At 43.6% G+C, this 21849-nt stretch overlaps 1 protein-coding gene across 1 annotated transcript in view; it reads right to left on the bottom strand.

The window, feature by feature from the left end:
• RECK (reversion inducing cysteine rich protein with kazal motifs) overlaps positions 1–21849 on the bottom strand; it is a gene marked incomplete at its 5' end in the record, with an annotated part of 193380 nt that overhangs the window by 135687 nt on the left and 35844 nt on the right. The window contains one exon of the mRNA XM_039355685.1: positions 286–342. Coding sequence (XP_039211619.1) covers positions 286–342 — 57 coding nt within the window. The remainder of the gene's footprint in view (positions 1–285; positions 343–21849) is intronic.

The raw sequence follows: 21849 nt of genomic DNA, 5'->3' as shown, positions 1-21849 counted from the left end.
AATTTAATAAAACAAAAAGCCCACAACTATTCTTTATCAATACTTGTTACAATGCTCTAAATCTGCATGATGGATGGTGGACACTATCCGGTATATACATAAAGATTGTGTGAGTAGCAAAGAAATGCCTGGCATGTCAGGCTAACAACACCTCTTTGACAAAGGCTTTCCACAAAGGGGAACACCATGGGCAACTCACATCTTCAAAAAACAACTTGATTTCATCCAACTACCCAGCAGCAATGGCTAGCAATATACCCAAGTTTCCAGGATCAACTCACTTACTGGATGGAAGCCTTCCCTTGCCACCACACCACTGCTCTAGAAACAGCCAGATACCACCTAAAAGACATAGTTCGGTCTACTTAACACCCTGAATATGGACTGAAGAAAACATTTTGTTTTTCAAGTTATCACCTTCATATTGCAAGCATTAGGAATAAAACAAAACCTTCATGCCCCTTCACACCCCCAATCATCAGGGAAGAGTGGAGAGGGTCAATGGGGAACTAAAAACCTTACTAGGCAAGCTATGTCAGGAAACACATTTATCGTGGCCTTAGGTTCTGCCCATTGCCCTATTATACCTGAGAACCCAACTCCAATAGGACATAGGCATTTCCCCCTTCAAATTACCTTTTGGTAGATACCCTGATATATTGAAAGGCTTAGATCCACATTTTCTTAACTTAGAAAAGGGGGACATGGTTCTGTCTTCTTATCTTTTAGCCATATACAACTTCGAAAGCTATGGAAGCAGAGTGTGTTAATACAGATGCTGCCACTGGAAGAAGCTCTTCACCCATTTGAGTCAGGAGACTGGGTGTGGATTTGGCCCTTCACTTGGAAATCTCGGTTACAAACAAACTGTAACAGTCCCTTCCAAGTCCTGCTTACCAGATTTAAAACTAGTGGAAACAGATATAAAATTAGTGGGAAAGGACTCCTGGATGCACTGGACATGCATAAAATTATTTACAATTGATCTCAGCATCGAGCAGAACACAGCACCAAATGTTTCACTTATCAAACTCACCAAGACCCAGAAATTGATCAGTGGGACTCTTTGAAACTAACAAGAATGGTGAGAACAGACTGAAATGGGAGGAGGCATGTGTCAACACTGCTAACATTGGATGTTCTTGCTCTGACAAAATATGGAGAGCTGTGTGGTATTTTTAGAGTTAACTCAGATGATGCTGGGAGGGGAGGAGAAAGAATGTATGTGGGTAATTATATTAGATAAAAATCCCGTGCTGTAAACGGAAGAGAACTTTTACCCTTCAACCTGATAGGAGAACGTGATTTATGACAGCAGATTGAGGAAGGGAACATGCTGGCAAAATATGTGCTTAGGGGAGGAGAATTTAGATTTTAGCATCCCTCTTCATGCTGTGCTGACATTTTGTTACATGAATAAAAGACCTTTTAGGAAAAACAATGCCTGGAAGTTCTTTAAAGTGTTTCATTAGTCGGAACCTTGACATCATGCTAAGATCTCAACTTTTTTCAAACGACTTGGGGTCCTGAACTCCATTCGCTGTCTCTAGGCTTGAGAGGAGCTGGTAAAGATTCAGGGGAGGGAAATCTATCATAAGAAAAGGAGTTTACTTGAATACCCAGCAGCTGCTGATAACGCAGAGGGGGAAGCAATAGACAGCATGTTGTGGGAAGATGAATTTTGGCAGACAAACGGCTGGCATCCAAATACAGGTCACTGGAGAGCTACCAGGTCATTTGCCACTGAAGATTCGGGTGAGTCACTGGAAAGACTTGAAAAGCTAGAGGTGAGAAGCAGAAATCAGCTCCTGCAGAGAGAAGCCTGCAGCCCCTCCCTTGCAGATCAGAGCCTTTCAGACCCTGTCTTCCCCTGTCACGGACTCCAGCCCTGAAGAAAGAAGGAATCCCAGTCTGAGGCCTCTGCAGCAATGGGGAATTTGGCACCCCCCACAGGTAGATGGTCAGCAGCATCTCAGTTTGCCACAGCTAATAGAAGCCTTACAACAGTTTGGGGTGCAGAAGCCAGGAGATTAACAGCTGATGGGAGGATGACCACAGCAAGAAGATTGGTCACCACCTCCCAATGTACAGCAACCACTGAGGGACTTACAGCAACAGGGGGTGTGGCCACAGCCCCTGAATGTGCAATCCCTGGGTATGAACCAGCAACCAGGATGGAGCCAGCAGCCATAGCTGGGACCCCAACAGGCTATATTTGCACCCCCTTTCAGAGCAACCTTCGATGGGGACCCAGAGAAACTGATTTTCTTCCTCAACCAAGTACGTTCTCATTTGAACCGCTGGGCTTATCTCTACCCAGATCCAGGTGCCATGGTCGACGTAATAGCGTCCAGCCTAGAGGGAAAAGCATCCGAATGGCTGAGCAATTTATATAATGAGCAAGCCCCCAAATTGGAGGACCCACACATCTTCCTCCTAGAGCTGAGAGAAAGATTTGAGAACCCATCTATTGGTCTCCAAGCAGGAGAACAAATCCACAAAATAAAACAAGCCGGCAGGCCTGCCCTGAAGATGTGCGAGAATTTTGCAAGACAGCAGGTCGAATAGAGGGGTGTCCTGAACAATCCCTAATCCATCACTTCATTGAGGGATTAGACGATCACCTCTCTCCAGCCTGCATCTATCGAGCAGTACCTGATCAGCTGCAAGAATGGTACCAGGCAGTGGTGAAGCTCGCCCACTATAAGAAATCTCTCCCCACTTGGGGAACTATCAATTCAAGGTCATGCCATTTGGACTACAGGGGGCCCCAGCCGTATTCATGCGGTTGATTAATGAGGTCCTACATGATCACTTGTACAAAGGGGTTTTGATGTATCTTGATGATATCCTGTTATACAGCACGAATATGACTGATCACATACAGTTGGTGAGAGAAGTGTTAAAGAAACTATTGAATGCCAAGCTTTATGCCAAATTGTCGTAATGTGAATTTCACCAGACCCAATTAGATTATCTTGGCTACAGAATTTCCAATGAGGGCACTGAAATGGATCCAGCCAAGGTGAAAGTTATAATTGAATGGCAGCCCTCAAAAACTCGCAAACAGCTCCAGAACTTTCTAGGTTTCGCCAATTTCTATCGTCAATTCATCCCCTCTTTTGCCGAGATTGCCCTATCCCTTATAGAACTACTCAAAACAGGCAAAAGAGGAGGAAAGCCACGACCGGGCCAACCACTAGCTTGGACGATGGGCTATCAAACAGCTTTTGAGAATTTAAAAGAGACTATTTGCTGCTGAACCAGTACTAAAGCACCCCTGCCCAGGGGAGCCCTTTGTAATTCAAGCCGATCCCAGCGATGTGGCAGTTGGAGCTGTATTACTGCAAAAGAACAAAAGTGGGGTCCTGCAACCCTGTGCCTACACCTCTAAAAAATTTACTGAAAGAGAGCGGAGATGGGCAATCTGGGAGAAAGAGGCCTTCGTAATTAGGTGGGGGCTGTTGAACTGGCGACACTATTTAGAAGGGAGCAAAGTGCCTTTTGAAGTATGGACTGATCACAAAAACCTAGAGGCACTGAAAACTCCCCGCAAATTGTCCCCAAAGCAAGTACAATGGGCACAGTACTTTAACCATTTCAACTTCACTCTAAAGTACATACCGGGAGGAAAAAACTTCCTAGCTGATGCGCTATCGAGATTGCCCCAGTACAAAAGCGAATGCCAAGAGGTTAATGAGGCAATTATCTGCAGTCCACAAACTGCCACTCAACTCACGCCTCACAGAGTCCCTAATCCTGATGACCCTGGGGTAAAGAAAATAAAACAAGAGCTCCTTACCGATCAATGGTTCAAAGATAATCAAACCTCCCTAACGTGCAGGGATGGATTGGCCTACAAAGGGGGGAAACTATATTTGCTGAAGCCCTCCATCTTAATGCTCTCAAACACAGCCATGATGTAAAACAGGCTGGACACTTTGGATATTTAAAAACTGTGGAAAACTATGTAAAAGGTTGTACTGTAGGTGCCACAATGAAAAGAATCCCAGGGAAATCCCCTGGGTTACTGCAGCTGGTAGCATACCCTTCTCAACCATGAGAAGAAATAGCTATGGACTTTATAATAGACCTACCTGAAACTAAAGGAAATACTGTCATATGGACTGTGATAGACCTGTTCTCAAAGCAGGCTCATTTCATCGCCTGCAGAGGACTCCCATCTGCCCAACGACTCACCAAATTGTTCTTGAAACATATCTACTGGCTACATGGTGCCCCTAAGCAAATAATTTCGGACAGGGGGATGCTATTCACAGCAAAGTTTTGGAGGAGTTTTCTTAAATTAATTGGATCATCTCAAGGTTTGTCATCTGCTTTTCATCTGGCTACTAATGGGGCTGCAGAATCCGCTAACAACATGGTGGAGCAATAGCTCAGATGCTACGTTTCCTGCCAACAGACAAACTGGACTGACCTCCTCCCTTTCACGGAGGTGGCGTATAATAATTCTGTGCACAGCAGCACCGGTTACATGCCTTTCAGAGTCGCCATAGGAAAAGAGTTCAGCCAAATACCTGAATACCCTCAGGTGCCCTCCGGTTCCCAGACACTTGGGAAGGAGTTTGGAGAAACATGAAAACTGCTTTAAAAAAGACTTTTGAAATCTATAAAAAGCAGGCTGATAAAAAGAAGGCTCCCCAAAGAACATTCCAAGTTGGGGAAAAGATTTATCTATTGAATAAATATTTACGCCTCCAATTACCCAGTAAGAAGTTAGGACCAAAATTCTTGGAGCCTTTTCCTATCATAAGGATCATCAATCCAGTCACCGTAGAACTAAAACTCCCTAGACTTTTAGGGAGAATTCACCCAGTCTTCTATTGCAGCTTGTTGAAACCTTATCGGGACTCCACTTTAAGACCTCCCCCTAAGAAGGCACCCTGGCCCCTTGTAGTTGTGGGACAAACTCACTATGAAGTGAAACATATTCTTGACTCTAGGATTTTTAAAGGGAAATTGCAGTACCTAGTACAATGGAAGGGATACCCGTTGTCTGAAGCCACCTGGGTGAAATCCAGCAAGGTGAAAGCTGACAGACTCATCAAAAGGTTTCATGTGAAATACCCCAACAAACCGAAAAATAGCCCCTAACATATGCTTTTGTTTACATTCCAGGATCTGTTTTTTTCTAAGGTGGCCCGGATGTCAACACTGCTAACATTGGATGTTCTTGCTCTGACAAAATATGCAGAGCTGTGTGGTATTTTTAGAGTTAACTCAGATGATGCTGGGAGGGGAGGAGAAAGAATGTATGTGGGTAATTATACCCTTCAACCAGATAGGAGAACGTGATTTATGACAGCAGATTGAGGGAGGGAACATGCTGGCAAAATATGTGCTCAGAGGAGGAGAATTTAGATCTTAGCATCCCTCTTCATGCTGTGCCGACATTTGTTACATAAATAAAAGACTTTTTAGAAAAAACAATGCCTGGAAGTTCTCTGAAGTGTTTCATTAGTCGGAACCTTGACAGCATGAGAATACCTGTTTCTCAATGCTATCTCTGATTCAATTGATGGATTTACAGGTACCCATCTTCCTTCAAACAGGGAAAATATTTAGCCAAACAAGTCTTGAACATCATTGATTTTTGTTTGGTTGGAGAGTTTCCACACTCCCATGCATCATGCAAAACTATATTATGTTTAGGAACTATCACACACTCAACTATCTTTAACTGGGAACCTAGCATCAACATTAAACCATGTTCATATTACACATTGCTAATGTGACTTGAATAGACAGCTGCTTTATGATGAAGAACAGCTGAGGTTATAACTGTCTGTTATAACCTCACAAACATGGCCCTAACTTGCAACTACATCAAAGAAATCTCTCTCACCTTTTTCCACATAAGAGTTCCCTTAGGGTGATTTTTACTTTGTGGGACACAGGCCTATTCATGTCCCAGTTAATGCAACAGGAGAACCCTGTGCCCTGGGGAGATTGACTATCCTGATGCCCTCACCCAGAGCACAACAGAAAAGGAACCTTGAGCAATTATCACCAGAGTTTGACTCACGTGCAATCTTATTTAATACAATGGAATACATTTCTCTAGCTGTTTTCCTAGTAGGAGTCCTAGCATTAAACATGCTTAATTCATGGAATATTAGCAGCCTTGTTGTGCCTTAGCAAAGTCTTAATGTTACCTCCTGAACCTTAGAGTTATTGAACAAGGAGCTTAGACAAGTTCCCAAAGCAATTATTGAGAACAAAGCAGCTTATTGTTATTATTGTTACAACACAAACATGGTTGCGAGGAATTTAACAGTATGTGTTTTTTAACTTATCAGAACATTCCCAGCTTATAGAAAGAAATATCAGGAATCTCAAGGAAATGGTGCAAAATATTGGGCTTGAAAGGCTCTGTTTAATTTAATGTGGCTGCTATCCAGGTTGCCAGACCTCCATTGGGTAAAAGCTCTATTTCTCGGAGGCATCAGCATAATTCTCCTAGAAATTCTCAGCTGTTGTTTCTGTCAGTTTCTGCTCCCTTGTCTTAGTAGTAGCTTGAATAATCTAAGGGACTATCTCCCATCTTGCAAACCACACATAAGCTCTAACCAGGTTTCACTTATGATGTTCCAGATAAATGAAAAATACAGGATCTACCCAGGAAATCATATTGTGCTGCAAATATAAATATGAACACAAAAGGGGGAAGGTACAAATTATTAAAAATCCCCCTTTCAAAGCTAAAAGGAGTGAGGAGATATCCTCCATACGAATAACAGAAAAACACTTATTGCCGACTGCCAACATTGCTCATTGCCTGTCTCCATTCATAAGCTACAATGTGCTTATTCAACAATGTGCTCTTCAACATCTTCATCAACGATTTGGACAAGGGGATAGATGGGGAACTCATCAAATTTGCAGATGACACCAAGCTGGCAGAAACAGCCAACACTCCAGAAGACAGGCTTAAGATACAGAAGGATCTGGACAGATTTAAACACTGGACACTATCTAACAAAATGAAATTCAATGGTGAAAAAAGCAAAGTTCCACATTTAGGCAAGAAAAACCAAATGTATAGTATAGGGGGTACCTTGCTCAATAGTAGTAACTGTGAGAGGGAACTCGGAGTCTTAGTGGACAATCACTTAAATATGAGCCAACAGTGTGCTGCAGCTGCCAAAAAGGCCAACACAGTGTTAGGCTGCATTAACAGAGGGATAGAATCAAGATCATGTGAAGTGTTAATATCACTTTACAATGCCTTGGTAAGGCCACACTTGGAATACTGCATCCAATTTTGGTCACCGCGATATAAAAAAGATGTTGAGACTCTAGAAAGAGTAAAGAGAAGAGCAACAAAGATGATTAGGGAATTGGAGGCTAAAGCATATAAGGAACAGCTGCTGGAATTGGGTATGTATAGTTCAGGGGTAGGCAACCCAAAACACTCAAAGAGCCACTTGGACACGTTTCCCTCCGAAAATAAAATACTGGGAGCGGCAAAACCCTTTTGATATCTAAAATGAAGATAACACTGCATATATCCTTTTTTACCTTTAATATGTGTGTGTGTGTGTGTGTTTGTGTATGTATATATAAAATAAAGATAAAAAAGGATATATGCAGTGTTATCTTCATTGTAGATGTCAAAAGGGTCTCTCTCTCTGTCTCTCTCTGACTGCCGCCCCGCCCGGCCTGGGGAGACACATGGCCGGCTCGGCTTTCCTGGGAGCAATGGCCCTGCTATGACTGCTGCCCACCCCGGCCTGGGCAGACATGTGGCCGGCTCGACTTCCCGGGGTACAATGCCCCTGCTGGCCAACACACCAGCCATGACTGCCGTCCGGGCCGGGGAGACATGTGGCTGGCTCGGCTGCCCAGGGAGCAGCCTGGGAACGGCCCAGGAAACGATGCCTCAGCCAAGACTGCCGCCTGGAACAAATAAGCTGGGGGGGCACCATCTGCCCTGCAGCCACTTCGCGGCAGTGATCCATGGACTCAGTGATCCATGGACTCCAGTGATCCATGGAATCAGAACCCACTCCCTCCCCCCGCCATTGACTCTCTGTCTCTGGCTCTGCTGCTGCTTGGCCAACGGTTGCGCCAGCTGGGCATCAGGCCCGCAGTTTGCGGAAGGGCTGGCCCGCTCAGTAGAGGCTCGGGCAGGCTGCTCCCAGCGGGGATCTTGGGGCTTCCCTGCACAGCTCCCCAGCCACATGCGCCTCAGATGGTGCCAGCCTGGGAAAGGGACTTCCTGGCCGCCCTTCTCCCAAAAGGTGGGGCATCCAGGCGCAGGGTTAATCAGGAGCCCTGCGAGGGGGCAAGTCCCCATGAGAGAGAGAGAGAGAGAGAATGTGCAAGTGCCTCTCTCTCTCTCCTTGTCTCTCTCTCTGAAAATGGCAGGGGGAGGCTCCAGAGCCACAGAAAATGGCTCAAAGAGCCGCATGTGGCTCTGGAGCCGTGGGTTGCCGACCCGTGGTATAGTTTAACAAAGAAAAGGATGAGGGGGGACATGATAGCAATGTTCCAATATCTCAGGGGCTTCCACAAAGAAGAGAGAGTCAAACTATTTTGCAAAGTGCCTGAAGGCAGGACAAGAAGCAACGGATAGAAACTAATCAAGGAGAGAAGCAATCTAGAACTAAGGAGAAACTTCCTAACAGTTAGAACAATTAACCAGTGGAACAACATGCCTCCAGAAGCGGTGAATGCTCCAACACTGGAAGTTTTTAAGAAGAGACTGGACAGCCATTTGTCCAAAAATATATAGGGTTTCCTGTCTGAGCAGGGGGTTGGACTAGATGACCTCCAAGGTCCCTTCCAACTTTATTATTATTTTGGATCATCGCACAGTCAGCCAGATGTTCAGACTGGATTTGGCATTTTGTCTACCTATCGAGTCCTTACCCAGGACCTGGGATAGGCAGATGTGGATGTTTGATGGTATTACAGATATCGTCGCAGGATGGAAGCAGTTCCTAGTAAGGCCGCCTTTTGCAATTGACTAATAGCGAATTTGTCGATGCCAATGGTGTTCAAGTGGTGCTCCAGTTGTTTGGGGATTGCACCCAAGGAGCCTATGACTATTGGTACTACCCTTGCTTGCTTTTGCCACAGTCTTTCTATTTCTATTTGTAGGTCTTTGTATTTTGTTATCTTCTCCAGTTCTTTCTCTTCTATTCTGCTGTCTCCAGGCACTGCCACGTCCACTATCCAGACTTTTTTGTCTTTCTTATCGACAATTGTTAAGTCTGGGGTGTTATGTTGCAGGTGCTTGTCTGTTTGAATTCTGAAGTCCCAGAGCAGTTTAATTTTATCATTTTCTATGACTTTCTCTATTTTATGATCCCACCAGTTTTTGCTTACAGGCAAATGATATTTTTTGCAGATCTTTCAATGCACCATTGTTGCTACTTTGTCATGCCGCTGCTTGTAATCAGTCTGTGCAATCTTCTTGCAACAGCTTATCAAGTGGTCCACTGTTTCTTCAGCTTCTTTGCATAGGCGGCACTTACTGTCTGTTGCTGTCTTCTCAATTTTGACTTTATATGCATTTGTCCTTAAGGCTTGGTCTTGTGCAGCCAGAATTAGTCCCTCGGTCTCTTTCTTCAATTTTCCTGCTCTTAGCCATTGCCAGGTTTTATTATTATCTGCTTTCCCAGCTATTTTTTTAATGTATTGGCCATGTAGTGCTTTGTCTTCCCATGCCTCTATTCTGTTCTTCATTTGGTCTTTCTTGTAGGCCAGTTTGGTCTCTCCAGTAGTCAGTAAGCCTTCCTGATATACTAATTTCAGTGCATCTTCATCATTGTTCTTCAGATATTCTTCCAAAGCCATTTTTTCTTCTTCAACCATCTGATGTACTTGTAGCATTCCACGCCCACCTATTTGCCTTGGTAGATAAAGTCTGTCAATGTCACTGCGTGGATGAAGGGCATGATTCATTGTCATTATTTTTCTGGTCTTCCTATCCATTGCTTTTAGTTCTGCTTGAGTCCAGTCCACTATTCCAGCTGTGTACCTAATGACTGGGATTGCCCAGGTGTTGATTGCCTTTATGGTATTTCCTCCATTGAGTTTGGATTTTAAGATCTTCTTCACTCTCTTGATGTATTCACCTCTAATCTTTTTCTTGACTTCAGTGTGCTTGATGTTGTCAGCTTGAAGGATACCCAAGTATTTGTAGTACTCTTCCTCATCCAGACTCTTAATGTTATTTTCGTGGGGCATCTTGATTCCTTCAGTTTTCACTACTTTTCCTTGTTTGATAGTAAGTGTGGCACATTTGTCCAAGCCAAACTCCATTACAATATCTTGGCTATATATACGGACAGTGTTGAGCAGCGATTCTATTTCAGATGATGTTTTTCCATACAGCTTCAGATCATCCATGTAAAGGAGATGGGATAGTCTGGTAGATGTTTTTGATGTTTGATAGCCATGTCCTGAGTTATTCAGTATTGTTGACAGAGGAAACAGTGCAATAACAAATAGTAATGGTGACAATGAATCTCCTTGAAATATTCCTTTCTTGATATTAACCTCTCCCTGTCTTTCACTATTGATCTGCAACTGTGTCTTCCATTGTGCCATCGATCTTTGCACAAATTTTCTGATGTTTCTACTGACTAGGCACTTGATTATCCAGTCATGTGGCAGAGAGTCAAATGCCTTTTTGTAGTCAATCCATGCCACATTCAGGTTAGTCTTCCTTTTCTTGCAGTTTTCCAAGATCATTTTGTCTATTAGGAGTTGATCTTTTGTTCCTCTGCTATTGGGGCGGTTTCCTTTCTCCTCAGGTGAAAAGAGATTGTTTTCAACTAGATGCTGTTGTACTGCATCAGCTACCACACCAGTTAGTAATTTGAAAGTTGTTGGTAAGCAGGTAATTGGCCTGTATTTGCCTGGTATTGCCCCTTTTGCTGGATTTTTCGTTATTAGGTAGGTTTTCCCAGTTGTTAGCCACTTTTCAATTTCTCCTCCTTGTAGTATATTGTTGAACTGCTTGGCAATGAGTGGGTGTATAACAGTTAGATGTTTCAACCAAAATCCATGCAGTTCATCTTCACCTGGTGCTGACCAATTTTTGATTTTCCTTGCTCTTTTTTCTACCATTTTTGTTGTTATTACTAGTTCTTTCATTTCAACTTCTGTTTTATTTGCATCCACCTCTTTTAACCAAGCCGCATCCTTGTTGTATTTCTTTGGGTTATCCCATATCTGCTTCCAGAACTGCACTGTTTCTTCCTTGTCAGGTACTGACTGATTCCTTGCAGTTTCTCCATTGATGGATTGGTAGAAACGTTTCTGATTGGATTGAAATTGGAGGTTCTGCCTATAGTTTGCAATTCGAGCTTCATATCTACTGATTTTCCTGGCTATAGCTGTTATTTGTTGCTTTATTATTTCCAGTGCTTCCTTGATCTTCCTTGTTTCTAAGTGGTATTTCTTGATTAGGTATTCTTTGGTCTTCTTGTTCTTCAGCTTCTTTTCTTTCATCTGTTCTAGCTTGCTTGCATGTGATCTTAACTTGCTGATCTTATTTTCTAGTCTAACCTTCCATTTTTCTGGTGCACTGTTTGTTTGTTTTTCTTCTTTGTTGATTTTGCATCCCAGGTATTCAGTTATAACTGCAGCTGTGCTGTACATTAGTTGGTTTGTTTCTTGCAGTGAATTGGTGCTTATACTTGCTATTGCAGTATTTGCATCTTTTAATGCTTGTGCTAGCTGTTTCTTTGGAACAAGCTTCAATGCAGGTAGCCTTATTCTGTTGTTTTTGTGCTGTTCTAGATGCTCAGTTATTCTTTGTTTCAATTCTTTTATTTCTTTAGTTAGAGGGTTTTGTTCTTCCTGAGGAAGAGGTGCCTGGTTTCCAAATGAGAACAGTTGTATATCTCTGCTGGATTCCTTCACTGCCAACTCCCCCTGGTTTGCCTCTACATTCTGAATTACTTCTGGTAAGGCTTTGATTTCTTTGCCTTGGGTAAACCTTTGCAGTTTGTCCAATTCTGTTTCTGTGAATACTTTATTTCGTATTATAAATCGGCGTTGATCTGCTAGTCTCTGTTCTGTTATTTCTGATTCTGGATGTTGTTCTTTCCAGAACTGGTGCATTCATTTTAGACATCCTCTTTTTGTTGGACTTGATCTGTAGTAACATTATTTCTTTGTTTTCCATCACTGTGTATCTGCGACGGGTAAACACCTTTTCTTCCAGTAGTTCTGCAGCTGCTGGCCCTGGTTGCTCAGCCAATAGTCCTGAGTCCTGTGACCCATTTTTCACCAGATATCCAGGAACTTCAATATCTAGCGTGGACCTTGTTAACCCGGGCGACATCCGAGCCGGTATGGCATTCTGTAATTTACGTCTCACCATATTTTTTATGGGAGAGACACTCTTTGTCTGACTCCTCTGATGAGACCTGTCCAGTATGGTTGAACCTCTGGCATAGCTGTCATCTTCCTCAGAGTAAACAAGCCCCACAACCATGTCAAGGTAATGCCTCACTGGGGGTTATGATTATGATTATGATTTCATAAATTAGTTGGAGATACAATGTAGCAGGTGATCTCCAAAACCCGTGACAGCAATTATTCAAAGCGGCAATACAGAGAACTAAAGATGGCTGTAGAAAGAGCTTATAGACAGAGAGACTTATCAGCAGAGCCAAACCAAATTAAAGAGCATGGGATTAACACCTATGCCCATATTTCCCACACCCACGGACGACAACTACAAAAATCATATGCCCTACAAAGGAAATATTCTTACTGATAAGGGAGATAACAAACAAGATATTTCCTCCAGTTTCTCCATTCATAAAAGCATATATCACGCTTGCATTTCCTTCATAAATGGGTCAAAATCCTATTAACATGTCACTGATTTATCAGCTGACCCCAAGAATGAACTCAGGCAGTGTTTGGAAAATAAAACTTCCTTTCTAAGCAGCTCGTCTCATGTTTTGATTGCCTGTGCTCTTTTTCTCACCTCCGAAGAACTAGGACCTAGAGAAAGTCTTTCATCAATGTATTTTGCAATGACCTACCATTATTTTATTATATCATTGAACTTTGATGGGTTTTAACATTTTTGATCATTCATTTTTATTTGAAACACAAGTTTGTTACAGGAAAATTGATTGCTGAAGATTTATGGATTCCCCACACATTTGTTATGGCTAAGTGACTTATCCTTCAACATTAGAAAATATAATTTATGGCCCGTTGGTTCTGTAGATTGGTGTCATTTATGACTTATAAAGGATGCTTACAGATATGAATTATGTATTTATGATTATAAGGTAGTATGGTTATACTGTATACATATATATACGGGATGAAGATTAACTGTAAGGACCCACCCCACTTTGCATCTTAAGAAGACAGAACTCTTGGAATAGTTCTTCCAACAGGAATCCTTTATTAAGAGAAAATGGTTGCAGGCATGCTAGACAGGACTTGGGGTCCAAGCTCTCCCATTCAAGGTTTTAAGGGGTTCCCCAGTAGTCCCACCCAATCAACCCCCCTTCCAGTGATAGTTTCAAGTATCACAATTCCACCTCCTTTCTTCTTTCTTCCGTCTGGATGGAGACTTCAGATACTACATGAAAGGCAATTACCCTTCTTTGATATGTTAACGCTTAGAGGTTACAATAAACACACATTCAGCTCTTTGAAGTGTAAAGAAGGAAGTGAGGGCCATAAAGCCCCTTTGCTCTCCCCCTTCTCTCCCTCTTATGGCAGAATCCAGAGAAGGCAGAATTGGGAGTTTCTATATTTGATAATTTAAAGATGAAATATAATTGGATTCTGACATCCGGCCCCTCTTAACAATAAGAGAGATCCACCTGAAAGAAAACGCAAGTAAAAATTTTAGTTAGGCTTGTTAGGATACTCTGTGTGAAACTTCTTCAATAGCTTCGGGGCTCTGACATGACGTTTATGGACCCACTCATTTTGTGAGGGAGGGAGGTGTTTCCAGGCAACTAGGTACTGAGTTGCTCCATGATATCTCCTAGAGTCAAGGACTTCCTTTATTTCGAAGTGTTGTTCACCCTCCACCATGATTGGAGGTGGTGGGGGGGGGATTTTTGGCCGTAGAGGTGACTGATGCTCTCTTTTCAGCAAGCTGCAATGAAAAATTGGGTGTATTTGCCTGAGATTTTTGGGTAATTCTAATTCTACTGTTACTGGATTTATGATTCTTTTAATTGGAAAAGGTCCTATGTATTTTGGTCCAAGTTTTTTACAGGGCTGTAGGGACTTTAGGTATTTTGTAGATAAGTACACCATCTCTCCTATAATGAATGGTGTAGGCTCAACCCTTTTTTTATCGGCTTGTGTTTTGTAAGCCTGCCTAGCTTCATCTAGTGCTTTTCTGACTATTGGCCAGGTGTTTTGTAATTTTTCCATCCATTCTTTCAGCGAGGGGATCGTTGGTTCGTTTGGGGTTAATTCTGGCATGGGGTTGAAACTTTGACCGGTGGCTATTTGAAAAGGAGTGTAACCTGTGCTGGAGTGGACTGCATTATTGTAGGCAACTTCTGCAAAGGGGAGTAAGTCCGCCCACTCGGTCTGCTGGAAACTAAGAAAACATCTTAAATATTGCTTAAGTACTGAGTTCATTTTTTCAGCCCCCCCATTTCCTTGAGGGTGGTGGCTAGATGTCAGTCCCTGAGTGGTTCCTAAGAGGGATAAAAATTCCTTCCAAAATGCAGACGTAAATTGCACCCCCCTGTCAGAGATGATGCGTTGGGGTGCCCCATGCAATCTGTAAATGTGTTGGATGAAAAGTTTTGCTAAGGCTTTTGCAGTGGGAATCTTTTGGCAAGGGATAAAGTGCACCTGTTTGGAAAACAAGTCCGTGACCGTCCAGACCACAGTATTCCCATTGCTTTCTGGCAATTCCACTATAAAATCCATGGCTATTTCTCTCCAGGGGGCTGAGGGACTTGCCACTGTTTGCAATAGTCCTGGCACTTTCCCTTGCAACCTCTTTGCCGTGGCACATTTTGGACAACTGGCTATATAACTTTCAATGTCCTTTTTCATGGATGGCCACCAAAATTGCCGTTTAATTAAATGTAAAGTTTTTACAAATCCAAAATGCCCTGCTGATTTTGTGTCATGGCAAAGGTGCATGAAAGTTACTCTTTGAGTTGTTGGTATATATAACTTTTCCCCTATCCAAGGCAACCCGTCTTTCATTGTGCACACATTTTTGTTTTTCTGGAACCAATCATCTGTTTCCAAACTTTTTCTGAATTCAATTCCAGTTTGGCTGTCCAGTTGTGGTTTTAATTTGGCTTGGGTTCTTGTGGTTACTGGTGCTGCCAGTTGTGACTCTGCCATTATTGGTCTAGAGTCTGTGGTTCGTGCGCTGTTATATTGGGGCATGCGAGATAGTGCATCTGCCAGGAAGTTCTTTCTTCCTGGTAAATGTTTGAGCTTAAATTGGAATTGGTGAAAATGCTGGGACCAGCGGGCTTGTTTGGGATTGAGTTTCCTGGAAGTTTTCAGGGCTTCCAAATTTTTGTGATCAGTCCACACCTGGAAGGGGATTTTGTTGCCTTCCAGGAACTGTCGCCATGTGAGTAATGCCCAACGTATCCCATAAGCCTCCTTCTCCCATACAGGCCAGCGCTGTTCTGTTTCCGTGAGTTTCTTGGATGTATATGCACAGGGTTGCAATACTGCATCATCATTTTCTTGTAATAGCACAGCCCCCACTGCCACATCACTTGCATCTGCCTGTATTATGAAGGGTTGTCCATGTCTGGGTGCCTTAGTACTGGTTCGGCAGAAAAAAGTCTCTTTAGTCTCTCAAACGCTGCTTGGCACTCCATTGTCCATGTTAGTGGCTGGCTAGGTTTTACTGAGGATGTTCCCTTCGTTTTTAGTAAGTTAGTGAGGGGCAAGGCTATCTGTGCAAATGAGGGGATGAATTGGCGGTAAAAATTTGCAAAGCCCAGGAAACTTTGTAGTTGCTTTCTTGTGCGGGGTGGTGCCCATTCTAATACTGCTCTGACCTTCTCTGGGTCCATTTCAATGCCCTGTGGGGATATGCGATAGCCTAGGTAGTCTATCCTTTCCTGGTGGAATTCGCATTTTGAGAGTTTGGCATATAGGTGGGCGGCTCGCAGCTTCTTTAAAACCGCTCTGACAAGTTTGACGTGTTCTTCTTTTGTTTCGGTAAAGATAAGAATGTCGTCCAAGTAAACAAGGACCCCCTTAAACAGGTGCTCCCTTAGAACGTCATTGATTATTGCATAAAGACTGCAGGGCCCCCTTGTAATCCAAATGGCAAGACTTTGAATTGATAGCACCCCATGGGGCAGTTAAATGCAGTCTTCCATTCGTCCCCTTCCTTGATTCTCACTCGATAGTAAGCTTCCCTTAAGTCTAGTTTAGAAAAATTTTCCCTTTCGATAGGTGTGACAGCATGTCTTTCATGAGGGGCAGCGGGTATAGGTTGCTTTCACTGATTGTATTCAGGGCCCTATAATCCACGCATAAACGTAAAGAGCCATCCTTCTTCTCTCTAAAAAGGACCGGGGCAGCCACTTTAGGCTTGGCTGGCTCAATGAAACCTCTCTCCAGGTTTTTTTTTATAAATCTTTCCATTTCCTCCTTCTCCTTTGGGCTCATGGAGTATAATCTGGGCTTCGGGAGTTTTGCCCCAGGCTTGAATTCAATGGTACAGTCTGTGGGTCGGTGGGGGGGAAGCTCATTCGCCCTCTCCTCACTGAAGACTTCAGCAAGGTCCCTATATTCCTCTGGTATTTCTGTTAATCTTTTTTCCTCTCCTATGGATGCTTTTTCTATTCTTGATTCTGGTAGCCTCTCTTGGGGTTTTAAGTCCATAGGGTCCCCCTTCGGGAATTTGATTTCTGTCGTCCTCCAATTTACCCAGGGGTTCCATTTTTTCAACCATTCCATCCCTAGAATCATTGGGCATTCCATACCTGGGGTCACCACAAACGTTAAGTCCTCTTCATGGTTGCCCAGGGAGAGGTGTATTGGCAGAGTGGCTAGGGTAGCTGGCACCCCCCCTGCTATGGATCCATCTAGCTGGCCAAATGAGATTGGTTGTTCCAGTCTCCTGGATGGGATGCCCAGATTCCCCACTAGTGTTGGGCTAATGAGGCAGCGGGTGCAGCCAGAGTCTATTAAGGCTTTCACCTTCACAGCTTCGGGCATGGGGGGGATTAATATAGTCACTGTTTTGAAGATGGGTGTGATGCGTCCACTTACCAGGGGTTCGCCTTCCGAGCTGTCATCTGAGGCATCCACCGTCCCTGTGGTGTAGGCTGGAGTTCTTTCCCCTTGGTGAGCAGAGGTGGGGTTTTCTGCAATTTCCATCATTTTCATGGCTGTTTCTTTTGGCTTAGCTGAATACCCTCTGGGTTTGTTGATTGGGGATCTGTCTGGGTTGTGCTGGGGGGCCTTTGAGCGGCATTCTACAGCTCGATGCCCTTCTCTTCCGCACTTGAAACACCCCATCTGCTTCTTGGCTGTATCCGATGATTTCACCGGTTGGTGTGTCAGCTCAGGCGGGGGGCGGCTCCATTGTTTTCCTCGGCGATGCCTCTTCAATATGTCGATCTCTGCTTCCTCTGCCAAGACGTACCATTCCTCAAGTCGATGTGGGTCTCCTCGGGGCAGGCAAGCATCATATAGATCATAGTTTAGTCCGTCTTTGAAACGGCCAAGGAGGATGTCTTCTGGCCAATTCAGTTTGCTGGCAATGGCTCGGAATTCTTGTGTATACTCAGCCACTGGGCGTTTGCCCTGCCTCATCGTTGTTATTCTTTCACGGGCTTTGCGATCAGCCAGGGGGTCTTCAAATCGTCTTCTCAACGAGGACATGAAACGGTTGAAGTTACTGAGTTCTGGGGCATTGGAGTCATGCAGGTTCACCACCCAATCTGCAGCTGGTCCATCCAGGGCAGATTGCACGATCCGGATGCGGGCTTTGTCGCTGGGGATGTCCTGCCCATATTCCTCCATGTAGCTGAGGACTTGGGTTAGGAAAAACCCCAAGCGTGTTGGCTCCCCTTTGAATTTCACCTCCAACGGTGGACGTCTTGGAATGGATCGGTGCCTCCATTGTGGGTGGTAGTGTCTTCCGTCCAGATTTCCATCTGTGGTCCGGTAGGGGGTGGGAGCTCCTGGATCAGTAAATGTCCCTGGGGTTGCAGGTTCCACGTCCCCCTCGGTGTCTCTCCCTTTGTGGCTCCAGGAACTGGGGCGGGCGTAGGGCTCAGGAATCTCCTCTCCTAGGGAGCTGAGAGTTCTCTTCATCAGGTCAATAGCTCTCTCTAGGATCCAGTCTGAGTACGGCATACAGCTTCCTCCCTCTTCACTTGCGTGCAGGGATTTCTCCATCTCCTGCTTCCATTCTGGTTGCTTGGTCCCCCGTCTCAGGGTCACTTTTCTTGATTCCTTTCCCCACTCGCTTTTCTTTCCAACGCCCATCGACCAGCGAGGCTTGTGGTCCTGTGTCTCCACCACTTCTTCTTCTGAGAAATCTGGCCTCTCGGATCCCAACATCTGGCAAGGTTCCAACTGGGTCAGCGGCTCTCTTTCCAGGGAGTTTTCTCCCTCTCTTGCTTCGTTGTCTGACATGGTAAATTTTTGCAAAATCCCCCGGCAAGGGTCTACCTTCCAGGTGGATTAATTTTGCAAGTCCTGTCTAATGTAAGGACCCACCCCACTTTGCATCTTAAGAAGACAGAACTCTTGGAATAGTTCTTCCAACAGGAATCCTTTATTAAGAGAAAATGGTTGCAGGCATGCTAGACAGGACTTGGGGTCCAAGCTCTCCCATTCAAGGTTTTAAGGGGTTCCCCAGTAGTCCCACCCAATCAACCCCCCTTCCAGTGATAGTTTCAAGTATCACAATTCCACCTCCTTTCTTCTTTCTTCCGTCTGGATGGAGACTTCAGATACTACATGAAAGGCAATTACCCTTCTTTGATATGTTAACGCTTAGAGGTTACAATAAACACACATTCAGCTCTTTGAAGTGTAAAGAAGGAAGTGAGGGCCATAAAGCCCCTTTGCTCTCCCCCTTCTCTCCCTCTTATGGCAGAATCCAGAGAAGGCAGAATTGGGAGTTTCTATATTTGATAATTTAAAGATGAAATATAATTGGATTCTGACATTAACATTGAATCGAACGCCCCTGAGACCCTTAGTAGAAAGAAGGATGTGATGGCAATAAATACCACCGAAGGGGAGGGGGACACGAGGGTGTTAATAGATTTAAAAACTAATAACAAAGGGGCAGGTAGGAAGATCCAAAGAAACGACAGAAGAGAATGTAACACCAAAGAAACATCTAGAACATTAATTGACCGGCAGGGGCCGGTGACGCGGTCTGGGAGCCGGGTGCAGATGTCAGCCAAACCTATTTAAGTCATTCTTGTTAAACTGGCTTTTTAGCCCTGACGATGTTGGGAGTTCCCAAGGAAAGCTTGGTAGCTTTTAGTAAAGTATTTTTCTTACTTAAACTCTCCTGGTGATCGCATATTATTTATTTTATACATATATACACATACACACACATATGGTTCTATCATCTCCCAGGACCTGAAATGGACACCTCATATTAGAACCATCATTAAAAAGGCATAACAAAGAAGCTCAAACTGCCCAAGCAACTGCTGATACAGCTCCACAGAGAAATTATTGAGTTTATCATTTGTATTTCTATAACCAGGGCTTTTTTTCTCATAAAATGCCCAGAACGGAGTTCCGGCACCTTTTTTGGATTCAACCTTGTAGGATAGGCAAGGCAGGTTGTATGATGTGTGTAAGGTTCGGCACCTTTTTTTTTTTTTTTAGAAAAAAAGCACTGTCTATAACTATCTGGTTTGTTACAGCAACCAAACAGGACAAGTACAGCTAGTTAGGACTGCAGAAAAAATAATTGCAACCAGCCTGCCTTCTATTGAGGACTTGTGTATTGCATGGGTCAGAAAGAGGGTTGAGAAAATATATATGGACCTCTCACATCCTGGACATAAACTGTTTCAACTCCTCCCCTCAGGATGCCATTATAGAGCATTGCATGCTAAAATAACTAGACACAAAGACAGGTTGTTTCCCCCATGTCATCACTCTGCTAAATACGTAATTCCTACAGCACCATTGTCAATGCTGCTAACATTGGCTGTTCCCGCTCCGACAACTGATGAAAATGCAGCCATTTTTTCTACTCCTTTAACATGCTTTTTCTTACTTTAGAAATTAGGTGCAACAGAGGAGGGGGGATGAAAGTTGTACTTTGTTACTCTGTATCTGGGGGAAGGGAATTTAGTTTTTAGTTTCAACTATGTAGTGCCAATACTTTGTATCCCGAATAAATGTATTTTAAGGAAGAATTTTGCCTTGAAGTTCTTTTGATGGGTTTCATCTATTGTAACCATGACAACTGTCTTATGCCTAAGGATATTTAACCATGTAGTAGGATCTTAAGACTATCATTTGTTGGTTATATCTTATGATTTATTATTTTGTTGCTTGTATGTATATTGAAAGCTGATGTCAAGGCTGCTAACATCACATGTTCTTGCTTGACAATATATGAAGAAGCAGACATGTTTTATTTAACCTGTGTATCACTTCTAGAGTTAAAGTCAGACAATGTTAGAAGGGAGGGGGGAAAGTATGTACTCGGGGAATAGTTAACCATAACAATATTTCAGTACAGTATTTCCAAGGTCAGTTGTAACCAAAGGAGAAACGGGAGGGAAAGTTCACACTTCAAACTAATTGGAGAACGTGATTGATGACTGTTAAATGAAGGAGTGAGTTATGCTTTGTTACGGGTGATTGAGGGAAGGAGTATTCAGTTTTTGGCTTCATTATGTATGTGCCGAAGCTATGTAGCAATAAAAGGATTCTTTATGGTAAACAAGGCCTCAAAGTTCTTTGAAAAGCTTCTTCTTTCGGAACCATAACAGCTTATGCACTGGAGCCAAATCCCTTGTGTGTCCACTTGGCCAACAAAGAATGTTCTATTCTATATAAACATATACATATATGGATATGAATGTGTATATGGATATAAGAAGCCATAATATGTCAGGTTTTTTGTTTTAATTTAAAAAGAAAACAGTTTTTTTTAAAAAGGAATCAGTTCAAAATTGTGAAGGTTTTGGAAATCCAGGTAGCTGGATCACTAACCTTTCCTGCTTAGCAGCCCAGCCCCGCGTGGAGGGGGGGGGTATGTGAGTGGCAGGCACATGTGCACAGCTCTATTTGTGCAAGCGGCATGCATGCATGCCCTCCACTCACACAAATGGAGCTTTGGCTCGAGTGGAGTGTGCTTGTGCTCATGTGAGAAATTCCGGTTGCATGAAGTTCATGTGCCTGCCTGAGTGGCAGGCACATGCATGAATGGCAAGCACTTGCGCTCACATGAGAAGTTCCATTTGCATGAGCAGAGGACACTAATTCTCACATGCAAAGTTATGCTCGCACAAATGGAGGGTGCTTGAATGGAAGGTGCTTGTGCTCATTTGCAAAGCTCTAATCATGCCCAAGTGCTTTCCACTCATGCAAGTGAAGTTTTGCACTCTTGCCCACCACTTACGTGAGTGAAGCTTCATGTGCATGCTTGCCCACTACTCGTCTGAGTGGAGTTTCATGCACATGTGCTTGCCCATCTCTTCTGTGGGCTGGTTTTCAGCAAGCTGTGGCCCAGTAGTGGGCTGCCGCCTCGGGATTGGAATCCCTGCTACAAGGAATGGTTAAAGAATCTTAGTATGCCTACAGAAAATACAACTGAGGAGAGCTATAATAGCAGTCTTTAAGTATGTGATGGCTTCTAATGCAGAACACTGAGTGGTT

This window comes from Crotalus tigris, unplaced genomic scaffold (assembly GCF_016545835.1).
Source record: "Crotalus tigris isolate CLP2741 ecotype Arizona unplaced genomic scaffold, ASM1654583v1 scf7180000018730.549990, whole genome shotgun sequence".
Lineage (NCBI taxonomy): Eukaryota > Metazoa > Chordata > Lepidosauria > Squamata > Viperidae > Crotalus > Crotalus tigris.
The sequence above is the reverse complement of the archived record's forward strand: the minus strand, read 5'-3'. Positions and strand labels throughout refer to the sequence as shown.